The sequence below is a fragment of the Salvelinus namaycush genome, chromosome 17, assembly GCF_016432855.1.
Source record: "Salvelinus namaycush isolate Seneca chromosome 17, SaNama_1.0, whole genome shotgun sequence".
Taxonomy (NCBI): domain Eukaryota; kingdom Metazoa; phylum Chordata; class Actinopteri; order Salmoniformes; family Salmonidae; genus Salvelinus; species Salvelinus namaycush.
This window is the reverse complement of record NC_052323.1, coordinates 20606689-20625912: the sequence shown is the minus strand read 5'-3', so window position 1 is coordinate 20625912 and position 19224 is coordinate 20606689. Positions and strand designations below refer to the sequence as shown.

The window sequence follows — 19224 nt, the reverse complement described above, 5'->3', positions numbered from 1 at the left end:
CCCTCATAGCCTGGTTCCTCTCTAGGTTTCTTCCTAGGTTTTGGCCTTTCTAGGGAGTTTTTCCTAGCCACCGTGCTTCTTCACCTGCATTGCTTGCTGTTTGGGGTTTTAGGCTAGGTTTCTGTACAGCACTTCGAGATATTAGCTGATGTACGAAGGGCTATATAAAATAAACTTGATTTGATTTTGATTTGACTTTAGAAGTGGTTTCTTTGCAGCAATTCAACCATGAAGGCCTGATTCACGCAGTCTCCTCTGAACAGTTGATGTTGAGATGTGTGTTACTTTAACTCTGTGAAGCATTTATTTGGCTGCAATCTGAGGTACAGTTAACTCCAATGAATGTATCCTCTGCAGCAGAGGTCACTCTGGGCCTTCCTTTCCAGTGGCGGTCCTCATGAGAGCCAGTTTCATCATAGCGCTTGATGGTTTTTGCGACTGCACAGAAACCTTAATTTCTTGAAATGTTCCGCATTGACTGAAATTTATGTCTTAAAGTAATGATGGAATGTCGTTTCTCTTTGCTTATTTGAGCTGTTGTTGCAATAATATGGACTTGGTCTTTTACCAAATAGGGCTGTCTTCTGTAAACCACCCCTACCTTGTCACAACACAACTGATTGGCTCAAACGCATTAAGAAGGAAAGAAATTCCACAAATTAACCTTTCAGGCACACCTGATAATTGAAATGCATTCCAGGTGACTACCTTATGAAGCATTTTGACAGAATGCCAAGAGTGTGCAAAGCTGTCATCAAGGCAAAGGGTGGCTACTTTAAAGAATCTTAAATATTTAACACCTTTTTGGTTACTACATGATTCCATATGTGTTATTTCACACAATGTAGAATATAGTAAAAAATAAAGAAAAACCCTAGAATGAGTATGTGTCTAAACTTTGGACTGGTACTGTATATCAACATATTGGCGAGGGCACAAGAACAGTCTGCAGCACCCGGCCTCAGCCTACTAGAATCTGAAGTCCAATGTCTACTGTTCGCTGATGATCTGGTGTTTCTGTCCCCAACCAAGGAGGGCCGACAGCAGCACCTGGATCTTCTGCACAGATTCTGTCAGACCTGGGCCCTGACAGTAACTCTCAGTAAGACAAAAATAATGGTGTTCCAAAAAAGGTTCAGTTTCCAGGACCACAAATACAAATTCCATCTAGACACCGTTGCCCTAAAGCACACAAAACACTTTACATACCTCAGCCTAAACATCAGTGCCACAGGTAACTTCCACAAAGCTGTGAAAGATCTGAGAGACAAGGCAAAAAGGGCCTTCTACGCCATCAAAAGGAACATAAAATTTGACATTCCAATTAGGATCTGGCTAAAAATACTTTAATCAGTTATAAAACACATTGCCCTTTATGGTTGTGAGGTCTGGGATCCGCTCACCAACCAAGAATTCACAAAATGGGAAAAACACTAAATTGAGACTGCATGCAGAATTCTGCAAAAATATCCTCTGTGTACAACGTAAAACGCCAAATAATGCATGCAGAGGAGAATTAGGCTGATACCCATTAATTATCAAAATCCAGAAAAGAGACGTTAAATTCTACAACCACCTAAAAGGAAGCGATTCCCAAACCTTCCATAACAAAGCCTTTACCTACAGAGAGATGATCCTGGAGAAGAGTCCCCTAAGCAAGCTGGTCCTGGGGCTCTGTTCACAAACACAAACAGACCCCACAGAGCCCCAGGACAGCAACACTATTAGACCCAACCAAAATATGATAACTATTTGACAAACTGGAAAGAATCCACAAAAAACTGAACAAATTAGAATGCTAGCTAATAAAGTAAGTACACAGTGGCAGAATACCTGACCAATGTGACTAACCCAAAATTAAGAAAATCCTTTGTACAGACTCACTAAGCATGGCCTTGCTATTGAAAGAGGCCACTGATGAAGGCCTGAGGCTGAAACATGTGTGTTTTGTTTGATAAACTCCCATATCTGCAGTGGTGACAAAAGTACCCAATTGTCATACTTGAGTAAAAGTAAAGATTAATAATAGAAAATTACTCAAGTAAAAGTACAAGTCACACAGTAAAATACTACTTGAGTCTAAAAGTATTTGGTTTTAAATATACTTAAGTATCAAAAGTAAATGTAATTGCTAAAATATACTTAACTATCAAAAGTAAAAGTATAAATCATTTTAAATTCCTTACATTAGGCAAACCAGACGGCACGGTTTTCTTTTTTTTGGAACTTACGGATAGCCAAGGTGAACACTCCAGCCCTCAGACATAATTTACAAATTAAGCATTTATTTTAAGTGAGTTCTCCAGATAAGATATGTTACCTCCAAACGAGCTTCAGTGCCATACAACACTCCTTCCGTGGCCTCCAACTGCTTTTAAATGCTAGTAAAACTAAATGCATGCTCTTCAACCGATTGTCGAATGATGGTTATTATGGCCAAACAGTTCTATGTTTGTTTCATCAGACCAGAGGACATTTCTCCAAAAAGTACAATCTTTGTAGCCATGTGCAGTTGCAAACCATAGTCTGGCTTTTTTATGGCAGTTTTGGAGCACTGGCTTCTTCCTTGCTGAGCGGCCTTACAGGTTATGTCGATATAGGACTCGTTTTTACTGTGGATATAGATACTTTTGTACCTGTTTCCTCCAGCATCTTCACAAGGTCCTTTGCTGTTGTTCTGGGATTGATTTACACTTTTCGCTCCAAAGTACGTTCATCTCTAGGAGACAGAACACGTCTCCTTCCTGAGCGGTATGACGGCTGCGTGGTCCCATGGTGTTTATACTTGCGTACTATTGTTCTTACAGATGAACGTGGTACCTTCAGGAGTTTGGAAATTGCTCCCAAGGATGAACCAGACTTGTGGAGGTCTACCATTTTTGGGGGCTGATTTCTTTAGATTTTCCCATGATGTCAAACAAAGAGGCACTGCGTTTGACGGTAGGCCTTGAAATACATCCACAGGTACACCTCCAATTGACTCAAATTATGTCAATTAGCCTATCAGAAGCTTCTAAAGCCATGACATAATTTTCTGGAATTTTCATAGCTGTTTAAAAGGCACAGTCAACTTAGTGTATGTAAACTTCTGACACCCTGGAATTGTGATACAGTGAATTATAAGTGAAATAATCTATCTGTAAACAATTTTTGGGAAAATGAATTGTGTCATGCACAAAGTAGATGTCCTAACCGACTTGCCAAAACCATAGTTTGTTAACAAGAAATTTGTGGAGTGTTTGAAAAACAAGTTTTAATGACTCCAGCCTAAGTGTATGTAAACTTCTGACTTCAACTCCATATCAGCTATTATCAGTTATATTAGCTATGTGCAGTGTTTTAGCGATGTGCAAATTGTTGTAATACAAATAGTAGGGGTTAAGATAAATAAACAGATAAATATAGGTTGTATTTACAATGTTGTTTGTGCTCCACTGGTTGCTCTTTTCACATGGCAAGGATCCACAAAACTTGCTGCTGTGATTTCGCCTAATAGATATGCAGTGATATAAAGTACTTACGTAATAAAACTTTAAAGTACTACTTAAGTAGTTTTTTGGGTAATCTGTACTTTATTTATAGTTTTGACTACTTTTACTCCACCTCATTCCGAAAGAAAATAATGTACTTTTTCTTCCCTGACACCCAAAAGAACTCGTTACATTTTGAATGCTTAGAGGGACAGTTATGCCGACAATTATGTGGATATATTGAAGCAACATCAAGAAATCAGTCAGGAAGTTAAAGCTTGGTCGCAAATGGGTCTTCCAAATGGACAATGACCCAAAGCATACTTCCAAAGTTGTGGCAAAATGGCTTAAGGACAACAAAGTCAAGGTATTGGAGTGGCCATCACAAAGCCCTGACCTCAATCACATAGAAAATTTGTGGGCAGAACTGAAAAAGTGTGTGCGAGCAAGGAGGCCTACAAACCTGACTCAGTTACACCAGCTCTGTCAGGAGGAATGGGCCAAAATTCACCCAACTTATTGTGGGAAGCTTGTGGAAGGCTACCCGAAACGTTTGACCCAAGTTAAACAATTTAAAGGCAATGCTACCAAATACTAATTGATGGTATGTAAACTTCTGACCCACTGGGAATGTGATAAAAGAAATAAAAGCTGAAATAAATAATTATTAATTAATTATTAATAATGTACTATTATTCTGACATTTCACATTCTTAAAATAAAGTGGTGATCCTAACTGACCTAAGACAGGGAATTTTTACTAGGATTAAATGTAAGGAATTGTGAAAAACTGAGTTTAACCTTTACTTCATACCCATCCCGGATCCGGGAGCATCCTCATCAAAAAAGCTGACTAGCATAGCCTAGCCTAACGGGACAGGGATATCATATAATATAATTTCATGAAATCACAAGTCCAATACAGCAAATGAAAGATAAACATCTTGTGAATCCAGCCATCATTTCCGATTTTTAAAATGTTTTACAGCGAAAACACAATATGTATTTATATTAGCTAACCACAATAGCCAAACACACAACAGCATATTTTCACCATGTTTCCACCGCATAGGTAGCCTTCACAAAACCCACAAATAGAGATAAAATGAATCACTAACCTAGAACAACTTCATCAGATGACATTCTTATAACATCATGTTATACAATACATTTATGTTTTGTTCGAAAATGTGCATATTTATAGCTACAAATCCTGGTTTTACATTGCAGCCAACATCACAAATAGCACCAAAGCAGCCAGAATAATTACAGAGAGCAACGTGAAATACATAAATACTCATCATAAAACATTTATGAAAAATACATGGTGTACAGCAAATGAAAGATAAACATCTTGTGAATCCAGCCAATATTTCCGATTTTTTAAGTGTTTTACAGCGAAAACACAATATATATTTCTATTAGCTCACTACAGTAGCCAAACACACAACGCAATTTACTCCCCGCCAAAATAGCTTGCACAAAACCGACAGAATAGAGATAAAATTAATCACTAACCTTGAACAACTTCATCAGATGACAGTCTTATAACATCATGTTATACAATAGATTTATGTTTTGTTCGAAAATGTGCATATTTAGAGCTGCAAATCGTGGTTATACATTGTGAATACGTAGCAACAATTCGCCAGAATGTCCGGAGATATTTTGGACACTCACCTAATCTGACCAAATAACTCATCATAAACTTTACATAAAAATACTTGTTGTATGGCAAATGAAAGATACACTGGTTCTTAATGCAACCGCTGTGTTAGATTTTTAAAAATAACTTTACCACAACATACAGCTTGGGTTATTGTGAGACAGCGCTCACCAACATGGCGGAGAATAGGAGTCAAAATATTACACAGAAATACGAAATAACATCATAAATGTTGTCTTACTTTTGCTGAGCTTCCATCAGAATGTTGTGCAAGGAGTCCTATTTCCAGAATAAATCATTGCTTGGTTTTAGAATGTCCATTTCTTCTGTCGAATTAGCAACCTTGGCTAGCATTGTGGCGCGAACATTCCCATCCTCTCTTGGCGCAAAGAACGGAAAATTCCAAAAGTCCCAATAAACGTTGAATAAACTGATAAAACTCGGTTGAAAAATCCTACTTTATGATGTTTTTCTCATATGTATCAAATAAAATCAGAGCCGGAGATATTCGCCGTGTATACCGAACGCTTTTCAGAAGACAATGTCGAGGTCCCCCGCGCGTCGTCGAAAACAAACAAAATACCGGACCTGTCACTCCAAAAGCTCTTATTCGGCCTCAGATCAAGCTAGACACCCCATTCAACCTTCCACTGCCTGTTGACATCTAGTGGAAGGCGTATGAAGTGCATACATATCAATAAATAATAGGCAGGCCCTGAAACAGAGCCTCGATTTCAGATTTTTCACTTTTCACTTCCTGTATGGAAGTTTGCTGCCAAATGAGTTCTGTTTTACTCACAGATATAATTCAAACAGTTTTAGAAACTTCACAGTGTTTTCTATCCAATAGTAATAATAATATGCATATTGTATGATCTAGAACAGAGTACGAGGCCGTTTAATTTGGGCACGATTTTTTCCAAAGTGAAAACAGCGCCCCCCTATTGACAAGTTAAATGCATTTGGCTAAGGTGTATGTAAACTTCAAACTCCAACTGTATAAGCAGTGCACAAACACATTATATGTTGCCTATGAACATGTGTAGAATAGATGGGAGGCAAAGTACATGGACCAAAATAATCAGAACTACATTTTATCACAGGCTTATAAAGAGAACTGCATTAACAGAGTATAACTGCATTCAATAAAGCCGATTCTTACAACTGTGATATGTGGTTAGAGTTTTATAAGTTTGGTTATATATGTTGGACCACTGTGACTGCCTCCCACCACGTGACTCTTATCTGACCAGGCTACTGGCTACAACAGGGAGTGCATGCCAGGTCACTACACCACTGTTATATTATACCAGTTTTAACAGTATATTATTTTACCTGTATTTAACCAGGAAAAGCCCGTTGAGGTTAGAAGCCTCTTTTGCGAGGGGAGCCTGATTATGTAGGCTATATTGCACTGAAGACAAATAAAGACAATGAAAGCAATTTCATGTGAGTACATGAATATATCGGACTGAACTTCAGGTGTGTGTGTTTTCATTAGTCAGCATGATCATTTTACACCCTACGTCTTGGCTGGAGTTTCTTTGTGCAAACATCTGTGTGACGTAAATATACGTAGTCAGGCTGGTGTGGGGCTTTTATAAGTGGCTGGATTCCACTTTACACAACTTATACGTTTGATCTTAAGCCTGTCCTGCAGACTAGTCGAGGGTTGCGTAAGGGAATGTCTTCCCCAAACGTACTCAAGTTCACACATTACTTTTTAGAAACCTACCTAGTCGTATCCCTTCATCCGCGATGCGTAAAGCTTCTGTGAACTCGTTGGTTTTGAGTTTCTCCAGAATATGGCATTTCATCCTCGTTTCTTCTGGGCAGCACTTCTCAATGACACTGAAGATCAGGATGGTGTTCTTGATATTTTTGGCGTCTCTCTGTTTAAATCTTTCCTTGCAGGCTGGGCACCTGGATGGCAAGTAGTTTCCCAGGCAACTCCGGCAGAACGAGTGACCACAGGACATGGTGGCCGGTTCACACATGAGGAACAGGCAGATTGGGCACTCAAGTAGATCCATGGTGGCACCGTGGCGGGGTTGTGTCACACCAGCGGGTCCGTGCTCTCTCCGGCCAGCGGTGAGTTGAGAGGCCCTGCTCCCAAGATGCTTTCTCTCTCAGGTTATACGATTATCGACGCGGACGCTTCCCAGTCAGTCACATGCGACATGGTTTCAGTGGGTTAAGTAACGTGCGCTGCTTATGGTTAAGTAACATGATCGTCATATTAGTCCCAATCTATCCTTCCTGTCTTTCTAATCACCATCTAAACAACAACAGACACCCCTCTCCGATTCACATGAACTGACTTCTGGTCTCTTTCTGATCCAGTAAACAAAGGCTATCTGAACCCAAAATCCAACCATAAAGCCCGTATAGTGTAATTCCAATTGACAAAACCCTTCCGATTCTTTCACAAGCGTTTTCCATCGTCAAACATAAAGTAACGTCTTCCCTTTCCTGGAAACATGATGAATATAAAGTCCGATCGCTTCTAGTCTGGTTGTCTTCAACTCTGAACTCCATCAACACTAGACCAATTTTGGGTCAGAATTTTAACAACGATTCCTTGAATGTTTCGGCCTCGGACTCTACTGTAAAAACACAGCTGGGAGATGTCAGTTTATCACCCTGTTACGCATTGTACGGATGGAGCTCGACAAAGCCCAAGCCATACAGTGTAACACCATTACCTTACATAAATAAAGATCACATGACGGGAAAGCTGGGCATACTATTGGTCGAAAGACCGGCGTCCCACCCTGTTGTGAAACTGATTTATGCGGAGTTTCATAACCTGCTTTTTCCCCGACTGGAGAATAACCGGGAGGACCCGACAGACAGTCACAGTAGAGATGATCAGGTATGTTCTCTTGATAAGTGTGTGAATTGGACCATTTTAAACATTCAAAATATAACGACTACTTTTTGGTGTCAGGGAAAATGTATGGAGTATAAAATATATTATTTTCTTTAGGAATGTAGTGAAGTAGAAGTAAAAGTAGTCAAAAATATAAATAGTAAAAAGTACAGATTCCACAAAAAAACGATCAAAGTAGTACTTTAAAGTATTTTTACTAAAGTACTTTACACCACTGCTTTATGTTGTTCAAAATCATAACTAGCACACCATCAAGTTAACAAATTACTAATCTCCACACTCTAAATACAGATAATCCACCACCTGCAAAAACGTGATGACAGAAAAACGTACACTTTTATAACAGATGCTAGGCTATATTGTGCAAAGTGATATGCTACTTGCTTTGTCTAATGATACACTACAGGGCCAAAAGTATGTGGACACCTGCTCGTCGAACATCTCATTACAAAATGTTCCTATTCTGCCTGTGTCTGAGTGAATGAAGCGGGGAGAACAGGGCGTGGCTCAGGTGATTTAGGTCCTTCCTGTGACACCTGGTGTTGTAGACATTGAGCACTCAATGGTGCGTATCACCCTCTGTAGAGACTTGATGTCAGCGGTGGTGGAGTTGCCAGTCCATGATGCACACCGACAGTATGCTCTTGATGGTGCTCCTTTAGAACACTGCGAGGCCCATCAGGACAGGCCACATTTCTTCAGCCTCCTGAGGTTCAAGAGTTGCTGCCGTGCTTTCCTCACCATGGAGTCTGTCTGGTTTGACCATTTCAGCTCATCTGAGCTGTGTAAGCTGAGGAACTTGATGTTTTTGACCGTCTCCACGGCGGCCCCGTTGATGAGGATGGGGGTTTGCCCAACCTGGTTCCTCCTGAAGTCCACAATCAGCTCCTTTCTTTTGCTGACGTTGAGGGAGAGGTTGTTTACCTGGCACCACGCCGGCAGAGTGCCTACTTCCTCTCTGTAGGCCATCTTGTTGTTGTTGGTATATCAGGCCTACTACTGACGTGTCGTCAGCGAACTTGATGATGGAGTTGAAACTGTGTGAGGTCATGCAGTCTTGGGTATACAGGAGGGGACTGAGAACGCACCCTTGTGGGGTCCCAATGTTGAGGATCAGTGTGGATGAGGTAATGTTGCCTACCTTCACCACCTGGCCCAGATGTAGGGGAGAGCTGGGACGAAGTAACACGAGGCGACAGGAGCTAACACATTAATTTTCTCAGATAACACAGAAGCTAGAATGAAGTAGTGAAACCCAGCAGAATGTCAGCCAAAATCCATCTCGCTTCATCTTCTTGGTCGTCACTAGTTACCACAGCCTCAAAGTCATACACCTGCCTATTTCTCCAATTTCTCTTCTTAAATGTTGATTTTAAACCTAACCCTCAACTTAACCACACTGCTAATCGTATGCCTAAACCTAACCTTAAATTAAGACCAAAAAGATTATTATTGTTTTCATGAATTTTGACTTTGTGGCCATGGTAACTAGTGGAAACCCCATCTTTTCCCACTGCGGGCCCTGGGCTTGCTCTCATCACCACATTTGGTGGTGAGTGGAAATGCCAACCGGATGCTTCAGATTTATACATCCGGTGAAACATCTGGCTCCTTGTTCTGTTTGTGTTAACAAAGCAGCACTCCATCTCAACTCCTCCACATTTACTGGATTGGTGGAACAGTGCAGAGGAGAACCTCCCCCGACAGGTTTTTTTCTTATCTTCCAGACCTCTGTGCCAGGGGTTGTCACTAGTTACCACAAACACAAAGTCAAAATTGTCTATCGTAAAAACGTATGAATTTTTGTTGTTGTTGCTATTTGATCTTAATTTAAGGTTAGGGTTAGTCATAAGGTTAGCAGTGTGGTTATGGTTAGGTTTAAAATCACAGTTATGAAGAGAAATAGTAGAATTAGGCTGGGTTTATGACTTTGTGGTTGTGCAACCTGTGCAGTTGTCATGGGATCTAGTTTTAGCAATTTATTTTATGCCTGCTACTTTAGGTTTAGTTCAAGCACCACCTTCACCCAATCTTGATTTGTCCAAATAATCAATGACGAAAACCCAAACCAGGAACTACTGCTGCTTGTAACCACATAATTCTTTGTGAGCCTTGACAGATTTTCACCATTTCATCTGTCCACGAGAGATTGTGCAACAAAAAACATTTGATTATTATGACAGCCTACTTAACATTTATTTAACCCCAACAAAGATGTGTTTTCTAACAGCAGAGCAGGCTAAATTGGCAACCAACCCCATGTAAACAGTTCTTCAGCCAGCTCCTCGTCCTACAGTAGTCTAAATAAAGCTGTAAACCCTCTGACCTTCCCCCCTTTGCTCTCCATGGCACAGGTAACAGCATGTCAGGGGTAGCCTAATATGGGTTTCGTCCCTGCTCCATCACAACACCATTTCAGTTTTTGGTTCAATCACTGTGCGTGTGTCTCTGGCCAAGATAAGGGTTGTTTTAAATGGCACCCTCTTCCCTATATAGTGCACTGGTTTTGACCAGGGCTCTGCACTATGTAGGGAATATGAGATCTGGTCAAAAGTAGTGCACTATTCCATTTGGGACACAGAAAAGGGATTGGAGCCATCCCTACTTTATGTAGGCCAATAAGGCCATTTATTTAAAGACTGACACATCTAAACATAGTCAATCTGATGATACGGCTACCCAGCCTTTAGCCCAGATCAGCCGTGGCCAACTCTCCTCCTGGAAAGCTGAGCTATTTGGTGTGCAGGTTTATGCTCCGGACCAGCTCTAACACATCTGATTTAGCTAATCAATTGGGTTTCTTAGGGCCTTGATTAGCTGAATCAGGGGTGTTAAAGTAATGTCGGAACAACAGCCTGCACACCTAGCATCTACAGTCGTGGCCAAAAGTTGAGAATGACACAAATATTAATTTTCAAAGTCTGCTGCATCAGTTTGTATGATGGCAATTTGCATATACTCCAGAATGTTATGAAGAGTGATCAGATGAATTGCAATTAATTGCAAAGTCCCTCTTTGCCATGCAAATTAACTGAATCCCCCAAAAACATTTTCACTACATTTCAGCCCTGCCACAAAAGAGCCAGCTGACATCATGTCAGTGATTCTCTCGTTTACACAGGTTTGAGTGTTGACGAGGACAAGGCTGGAGATCCCTCTGTCATGCTGATTGAGTTCAAATAACAGACTGGAAGCTTCAAAAGGAGGGTGGTGCTTGGAATCATTGTTCTTCCTCTGTCATCCATGGTTACCTGCAAGGAAACATGTGCCGTCATCATTGCTTTGCACAAAAAGGGCTTCACAGGCAAGGATATTGCTGCCAGTAAGATTGCCCCTAAATCAACCATTTATCGGATCATCAAGAACTTCAAGGAGAGCGGTTCAATTGTTGTGAAGAAGGCTTCCGGGCGCCCAAAAAAGTCCAGCAAGAGCCAGGAACGTCTCCTAAAGTTGATTCAGCTGCGGGACCGGGGCAGTACAGAGCTTGCTCAGGAATGGCAGCCGGCAGGTGTGAGTGCATCTGCACGCACAGTGAGGCAAAGACTTTTGGAGGAAGGCCTGGTGTCAAGAAGGGCAGCAAAGAAGCCACTTCTCTCCAGGAAAAACATCAGGAACAGACTGATATTCTGCAAAAGGTACAGGGATTGGACTGCTGAGGACTGGGGTAAAGTCATTTTCTCTGATGAATCCCCTTTCCGATTGTTTGGGGCATTCGGAAAAAAGCTTGTCCGGAGTAGACATGGTGAGCGCTACCATCAGTCCTGTGTCATGCCAACAGTAAAGCATCCTGAGACCATTCATGTGTGGGGTTGCTTCTCAGCCAAGGGAGTGGGCTCACTCACAATTCTGCCTAAGACCACAGCCATGAATAAAGAATGGTACCAACACATCCTCCAAGAGCAACTTCTCCCAACCATCCAGGAACAGTTTGGTGACGAACAATGCCTTTTCCAGCATGATGGAGCACCTTGCCATAAGGCAAAAGTGATAACTAAGTGGCTCGGGGAACAAAACATCGATATTATGGGTCCATTGCCAGGAAACTCCCCAGACCTTAATCCCATTGAGAACTTGTGGTCAATCCTCAAGAGGCGGGTGGACAAACAAAAACCCACAAATTCTGACAAACTCCAAGCATTGATTATGCAAGAATGGGCTGCCATCAGTCAGGATGTGGCCCAGAAGTTAATTGACAGCATGCCAGGGCAGATTGCAGAGGTCTTGAAAAAGAAGGGTCAACACTGCAAATATTGACTCTTTGCATAAACTTCATGTAATTGTCAATAAAAGCCTTTGACACTTATGAAATGCTTGTAATTAAACTTCAGTATTCCATAGTAACATCTGACAAAAATATCTAAAGACACTGAGGCAGCAGACTTTGTGAAAATGTATATTTGCGTCATTCTCAAAACTTTTGGCCACGACTGTACAGACCCACATAATGCATCCCGTCTTTCATTGGCCACCTACCATTCATAATCATTCTGTCACTATAGCAACCACTTGAAAATGTCAGTCTCTCTGGTTTGAGTAGGAGTTTGATATCTGGGGCAGTAGTGTTAGGTAATGAATTGTGCTCCTGTTGAAATAATGCATGCCTGATGTGACTACAGGCTTCACAGACATGTTGAATCAGAGATAGCAGTATCTAGGCTACTACATTACACACAGAAAAACAAACAAAGGCAATTGTGTTTCCCAACGAGTTCAATAACAAAACATGTTTTCATAAAACAGGAATGGAAATTCAGATTTACATTTCACGGGTGGTGTTATGTCTGTCCTCATTGATCCAAACTGAACAGCACATCAATTCAAGGCCTGTATGTATGCTGTAGTTAGGAAATCTGAATCCACCTAGTGGTTCAGTGTGTCTCTGTTTATGGGACTAAAGTGCACTTATGCAAACCTTCGCTTACACAACCCAGGCCTGCCTGCAGTACTAGCTCATCCCATGTTGTGTAAGGATTCAATTTCCCTGTATGTCACCAACTATCCGTCTTCTAATAGGAGCTAAACACAGCCAATGAGCAAACTCCCATTACTGCATGTGTTAGTTACATAGCACAGACCAAGCCTATACAACACTGATTACACTGTTAGTATGTTGGTAACTGTGAGTGCAGACAGAGCCAAGCGGTCTGTCTGGGTGTAGTCACCCCGGCCATTTCCCCCACTAATGGTTCAGGTTAGAATTGGGGAAGCTGATACCACATCTGTTGCTAGGGGAAACTTCATAAAAGAGTTGCACACTATGCAACTGCTTCCAACAATTAAATGGGTAAATCACTAAAGTTTCAGCAACACTGCCTACTTCAGGATACATGGCATTGTCTAAAAGTTGTTGATTTACCCATTAAATTGTTGGGAGCATTTACATAGTGTTTAACTATTTTTAAGACAGTTTAGTCTGCATTAATCAGCACCTCTACTAAATGTTTTACCCCCCCCCCCCCCCAAGAGTGTCTGTAACTACACACCAACCTCTCCCTGACTAGGCTAGGGGAAACTTCCCCCCCCTGAGTGTGTCTGTATGTAACTACACACCAACCTGTCCCTGACCTATCCAACCAAACAGTGACAGAGACAGCCTGAGGCAGTGTATGGCAGATCTCTGACTGGGACATTAGCTCACGTTGCTACAAGTAGAAGCTTACATATCAAGCTGCTACACACAAAGCTTCACGGACCTGCCCCCTTTTCTCTAACAAAGACTGTTGCAGTGGCTGTTTGCAAGTCACTGGGACACTGACATTCAATCATATAAGGTTGACATATGAATAGGGTTCAGGTTTGATCACTGAACGCGCAAGAGCAAGCATTCTTGGACTACATTTTATAATGCGGTTATTCAGCTCCTAAAAATATATATTTGGTTTGTTTTCACAGGGACTCAGCTAAGGTAAGAAATATAATTTGAAAAGTAGAAAAGTGGTTTCCAGCCAGGACCCAGTTAAGACAACCTGAAAGGATTCAGCAGAACCAACCAGTGGCATAATAGAAAAGGGTGGTAGGCCTAATTATTTCTCTAATTCAACTATGATAATTAATCATAATATTATTAAAAAAATTCAAAGTATATAAATTGTTTAAGGACTTAGAAATTACTTTATTAAAACTTTATCAAATTATGAATTTTAGCAGCATCTAAACCCCAATGATATCCCAAATGTCTCAACTCAAGGAAGGTGTGTCTTCATAGTCCATGACACATCATTTCAGTAAAGCTTTGACTTAAGAAAAGATACTATAACTGCGGACAGCGTATGTGATCATAACTACATTAAGCATACGACACAATTCAACCGAGACCAATGAAACAAACATAATGACCAGGAAAAACCTATATTCAGCAAGGTGAATCATTTTGATTCTGAACGTTGCATATAGAAATATAATGAACAGAGTGGTCAATTCACTATTCAACACAGACAATCATTGCTCTACAGAACAATTTTATATCTGAACGTTCTTCATCGTTGCACCCTGCTGTAGAGACCCCTAGCTCTAAACACAAGACTCAGGCGATCTCGTCGATAATACTACACATGGCAGCATCCTTGTCCAATACTTTGTCTTTCTTAGCAGCACCACCCGTGCTTTTGTCCTGTTGTGGCCCAACAGCCATACAGCTAGTCCCAGCCTCCTCCACGTCCATGGGTTCAGTCTTTAGCCTGGCGTCCAACCCCAACGCCCCGCCAATCCCAACACCCCTCGCCCCATCACCACTCAAGCCCTCAGTCTGGGGTAGGTCATGGGGCAGTGAGGCCAGGCACCCCTGGATCATCTCCACCACCCTCTCCAGATGTTTCTGGAACCTCTCTGCAGTCTCCAGTCGCTGTCTCTTCTGCACTTCCATCATCACCCTCAAGGTCTCTCTGGCCTGGTGCGGACGGTACTCATTGATCAGATGGTGCATGTGGACAAACAGCAGCTTCAGGTCCTCCAGCTTCTCCTCTCTCTTTATACTGCCAGGGCTCTTGATCAGGATGTCCAGGAGATCCAGGAAATTCACCAGGATGGACATGTTGAGCTTCTTGAGCTCCCGTTTGTGGTGAAACTGCATGGGGTGGAGCCGCTCAATGCCCTGGCTCTCCAGCGGTCGGATGATCAGGTCGTCACACTGGAACTGGTTGCCGAACATCATGTAGGTGTCTCGAATGGGAGGAGGGGGTTTGGGGATGAGCCCCTTGCGGATGTTCTCGTCCGTGTACTCCTTGATGTACTGCATAGGAGGGGGAGGCAGGGCACTCACCTGCTGTGGTTCACCCATAGTGAGGCCTGGATAGAGGAAAATGAGATTACAGATGCATTATAGCCTACCATATTACTTCAACATCCTACTTTACCATTTTAGCTGCATCGCCAATAAAAATAAACTGGGGAAAGAACTATCGAATTATCCTGCTGATTAACAAAGAGGATGGCTCACCTCTTTATTTAGACAGTATAATCAAAGATACTTATAATTCATAGGGTTTCCCCTATTAAACTGTGATAATAGTTGCTAGCCATGTGAGTAGCCGCGCATGCGCCAAGAGGGGCAGCATCTAGCTGGCTAGCGCTGCTAACTTTAACGTTACAGTACGTAGGACGGAGCTGGCTACGTTGTCTAAAACTAACCTGGGCAAGTGGCATTAATGCGATAGCTAGAAGCCTACAAACAGCTTTTGTTAGAAACATAATCGAACAATCTAGCTAACTACACTTAATGACGACGTTTTATCTTTTCAGTTGATTCAGTCTCTAGCGAGCTAACGCGTTAGCCAGCTAACAGCCCGGGGTTAGATAGCAGACTTGGAAGTCATTTCACGACAAGGAATAAGACAAAGGCAACAACAGCTTAAACATACCTTTATATGGAGTCCTCAAGTACTGTAACTACTATCAACTGAATTCACCACCACAATTATTGCTTTTCACAAAACATTTGTATGCGCAACGTCTCTTCTCGTTTTCCTTTCATGCCCATGTCATCCTATCCCATTGGTTGGGTTTTTGCTTGACATCATTTGTTGGCGGTGCGGATTGGTGAGCTTCTCGACAGTAATGCGCGATTTGATTGGTTATCGCAGACTGGGCGGACGTATTGTGGCATCTTTTAGATTTTCATCCATCAAATTTGTAGTGTAACGTTTTGTAACAGAGTGGCTGGCGTAAGAGGTCAAAAGTGCGATGTTCAATCTGCTATAAATTAATGTCTCATTGTGATGGTCAACATACAGCTAAATGACCTAATGAAGGAAACACCAACATAAAGCATCTTAAACGTCCAATGCAGCTGTCTCTATCTCATTATAAACTGGGTGGTTCGTTCCCTGAATGCTGATTGGCTGACAGACGTGGTACGGCGCACCTTATGACAAACATGTATTTTTACTGCTCTAATTACTTTGGTAACCAGTTTATAATAGCAATAAGCAGTGATGCTAAGTACTTAAGTATAAATACTTTAAAGTACTACTTAAGTAGTTTTATGGGATATCTTTACTTTACTATTTATATTTTTGACAACTTTTACTTCACTACATTCCTAAAGAAAATAATGTACTTTTTACTCCATAGGTTTTTCCTGATACCTAAAGTACTCGTTACATTTTGAATGCTTAACAGGACAGGAAAATGGTCCAATTTACGAACATATCAAGAGAACATGCCTGGACATCCCTAATGACTCTGATCTGGCAGACTCACTAAACACAAAATGCTTTGTTTGGAAATTATGTCTGAGTATTGGAGTGTGCCCCTGGCTATCCGTAAATATTTTAGTTTTTACAAATTGTTCTGTCTGGTTTGCTTTATATAAGTAATTTGAAATTATTTATACTTTTACTTTTGATACTTAAGTATATTTTTGCAATTCCATATACTTTTTATACTTAAGTATATTTAAAACCAAATACTTTTAGACTTTTACTCAAGTAATATTTTACTGGGTGACTTTTACTTGAGGCATTTTCTATTAAGGTATCTTTACTTTTACTCAAGTATGACAATTGGGTACTTTTCCCACCACTGGCAATAAGCCACCTCAGGGGTTTGTGTTATAAGTGGTATATTGGCCATATACCACACCCCCTTGGGCCTTATTGCTTAAATATCAAATCATTTCTGGTTAACAATTAAAGACATGCTCCGTAACTTTGGCAACTTTTAAGTATTTTTTTAACCTCTGGGTTGGATGTGTCAATGTGTAATTCATACATGCATAAACTATGAGCAGAATTACTGTCTTACCTTAATTAACCACGAAATCCCTAGTTTGAAAGCAACTTTTTCTGGAAGCTGTGTTGCGCCATTTTCCCTTAATTTTCACCCACATGCGTCAGCCCCCTAGCAATTCTAGTTCATCCAATGAGCTTCAGTCCCTCGCCATATGAGTGACAGCTAGCAAGAGGCACATCATGCACACAGTAGTAGAGCGGGAGAGAGATTAATCACTTGGTGCACAAAACAACACATTTTCCACGACCACTTTTGGCTCGGGAGTGCTACTTGCAGAACTACTGGCTAAAAAGTATACAATAGTACCAGAGAATATCTTTAAGTACCTTACTGTGATTGGGATCCATAATAAATACAAATACAAATAGCCACTGTAGCCAAAATAATGACCTGTCCAGCATTTTTATACATGCATAATGGGATATGAATTGCTTAATTAACTTAGGAACCACACCTGTGTGGAAGCAGCTGCTTTCAATATACTTTATATCCCTCAGTTACTCAAGTGTTTCCTTTATTTTGGCAGTTACCTGCATAATAGCATTTGTTCAACTACAAATGTGTTTTAAGTGTACGTTTAGCCTAATTTCTGGAATGAGAGTTGCTCAGGCCCTGTGGTTCTGTGCACCCATGCAGCTTGTGATGTTTCAACGTGTGTGTGTGTGTGTGTGCATCTTAGTCTGTGTGTGAGTGTTGGTCTCTATCAGCCGTGCTCAAGGAAGTGGTTTACCTAGTGTATCTACAACGGAAGCTCACACGACACAAACTCCCATCACTCTTTTCCTTGTCTCCACTCCTCTATAGGCGTTCAGTTTAACTCTACAGCCCACCTCGCTGTTTCTCTCTGTCTCTCAATGTTAGCCAGGTATCTGTGTTCACTATGCTCCCCACAGTAATCTTGAAGGGGACTCTCATCAAGAAATCTCAGCAGAAGCGAAGGACATCGCCCTGTAATTACAAGGAAAGGTTATTTGTCTTGGACACCCAGGACCTGACCTATTCTGAACAGCGGCCTGGGGTATGTACACTTTTTATTGTTCAATTGTGTGTGGTTTGTTTGTTTATCAATTTCTGTCAAGAATGACATTTAATTTTGAATTTAATTTACACTTTACACTTCAGTAGTCTAATTTTGAAAATCATATGTTGAGTTATGAAGAAATCTTGCTTTTACAGTATATGACAGTTACTGTATTGGGGTTGTATTGTTTGATGTGAAAATATAAAGTTGTGAAGATGTTGATAGAAACCTGTATTCATCTTCAGAAAAAGCCCAGCCAGAAAGGCTGCATTGAGCTCTCCAGGATCAAGTGTGTAGAGATAGTGTGCAGTGAAGTCCCAATCCCCTGCAGCAACAAGTACCCCTTCCAGGTAAGACCACATAAGACAACTCATCTCTTCTACTGCTTCTGTCTAATGGAGGAATGCTAATTACTCACCATTGGGAACAATTTACAATGACTTTCATTTATAAGCATAAATAGATATGCATAAATGTCTCAACAGGTTGTCCACGACAACTGCTACCTGTACATCTTCGCCCCGGACAACGACTGTCGTCAGAGATGGGTCCGAGCTCTGAAGGAGGGTGAGCAGCAGTTATGGAAGACATTCAACATCAGACCCATAATACCAATACCACAGAGCTGAGTTTGTTCATATATATATATACCATAATATATATACCATAATATATATACCATAATATATATACCATAAGATTAGAAAAACAACATCATATTAAGGTAGTATATCAACATTATATTATAAACTCTATGACACATTTGAGCCTCCATGTCTTACACTGTATTTAATTTCTCTCTCTTGCCATGAAGAGACCAAGTGCAACGCATTACTCCTGAAGTATCACCCCAACTTCTGGATGGAGGGGAGGTGGAGGTGCTGTTACCAGACAGAGAAGATGGCTACAGGATGTCAGGAGTACGACCCTGTGGGATTCGGTACAG

At 41.1% G+C, this 19224-nt stretch overlaps 3 protein-coding genes across 5 annotated transcripts in view; 1 reads left to right on the top strand and 2 right to left on the bottom strand.

The window, feature by feature from the left end:
* The window catches only part of LOC120062417 (LON peptidase N-terminal domain and RING finger protein 1-like), a 25097-nt gene extending 17280 nt beyond the window's left edge, over positions 1-7817 (bottom strand). Inside the window, exon 1 of the mRNA XM_039012383.1 lies at positions 6872-7817. Within this exon, the coding sequence (XP_038868311.1) occupies positions 6872-7169 (298 nt within the window). The 5' untranslated portion in view covers positions 7170-7817. The remainder of the gene's footprint in view (positions 1-6871) is intronic.
* Positions 6784-19224, top strand: part of LOC120062415 (tyrosine-protein kinase ITK/TSK-like) — a 21849-nt gene continuing 9408 nt past the window's right edge. Inside the window, exons 1-5 of one of the 3 annotated variants that reach the window (XM_039012381.1) lie at positions 6784-7227; positions 18119-18275; positions 18524-18628; positions 18764-18845; positions 19093-19224. In XM_039012381.1, the coding sequence (XP_038868309.1) occupies positions 18138-18275; positions 18524-18628; positions 18764-18845; positions 19093-19224 (457 nt within the window). In that variant the 5' untranslated portion in view covers positions 6784-7227; positions 18119-18137. Of the gene's footprint in view, positions 7228-17693; positions 18276-18523; positions 18629-18763; positions 18846-19092 lie in introns of those variants that run through there. The other 2 variants (XM_039012382.1, XM_039012380.1) reach the window with 2 other exon arrangements.
* On the bottom strand, positions 14116-16040 carry LOC120062418 (mediator of RNA polymerase II transcription subunit 7-like). Its single transcript, XM_039012384.1, has 2 exons — positions 15886-16040; positions 14116-15313 (listed from the first exon to the last, which is right to left on the bottom strand). The coding sequence occupies exon 2, from the start codon at positions 15303-15305 to the stop codon at positions 14553-14555; it is 753 nt and encodes a 250-aa protein (XP_038868312.1). The 5' UTR covers positions 15306-15313; positions 15886-16040; the 3' UTR covers positions 14116-14552.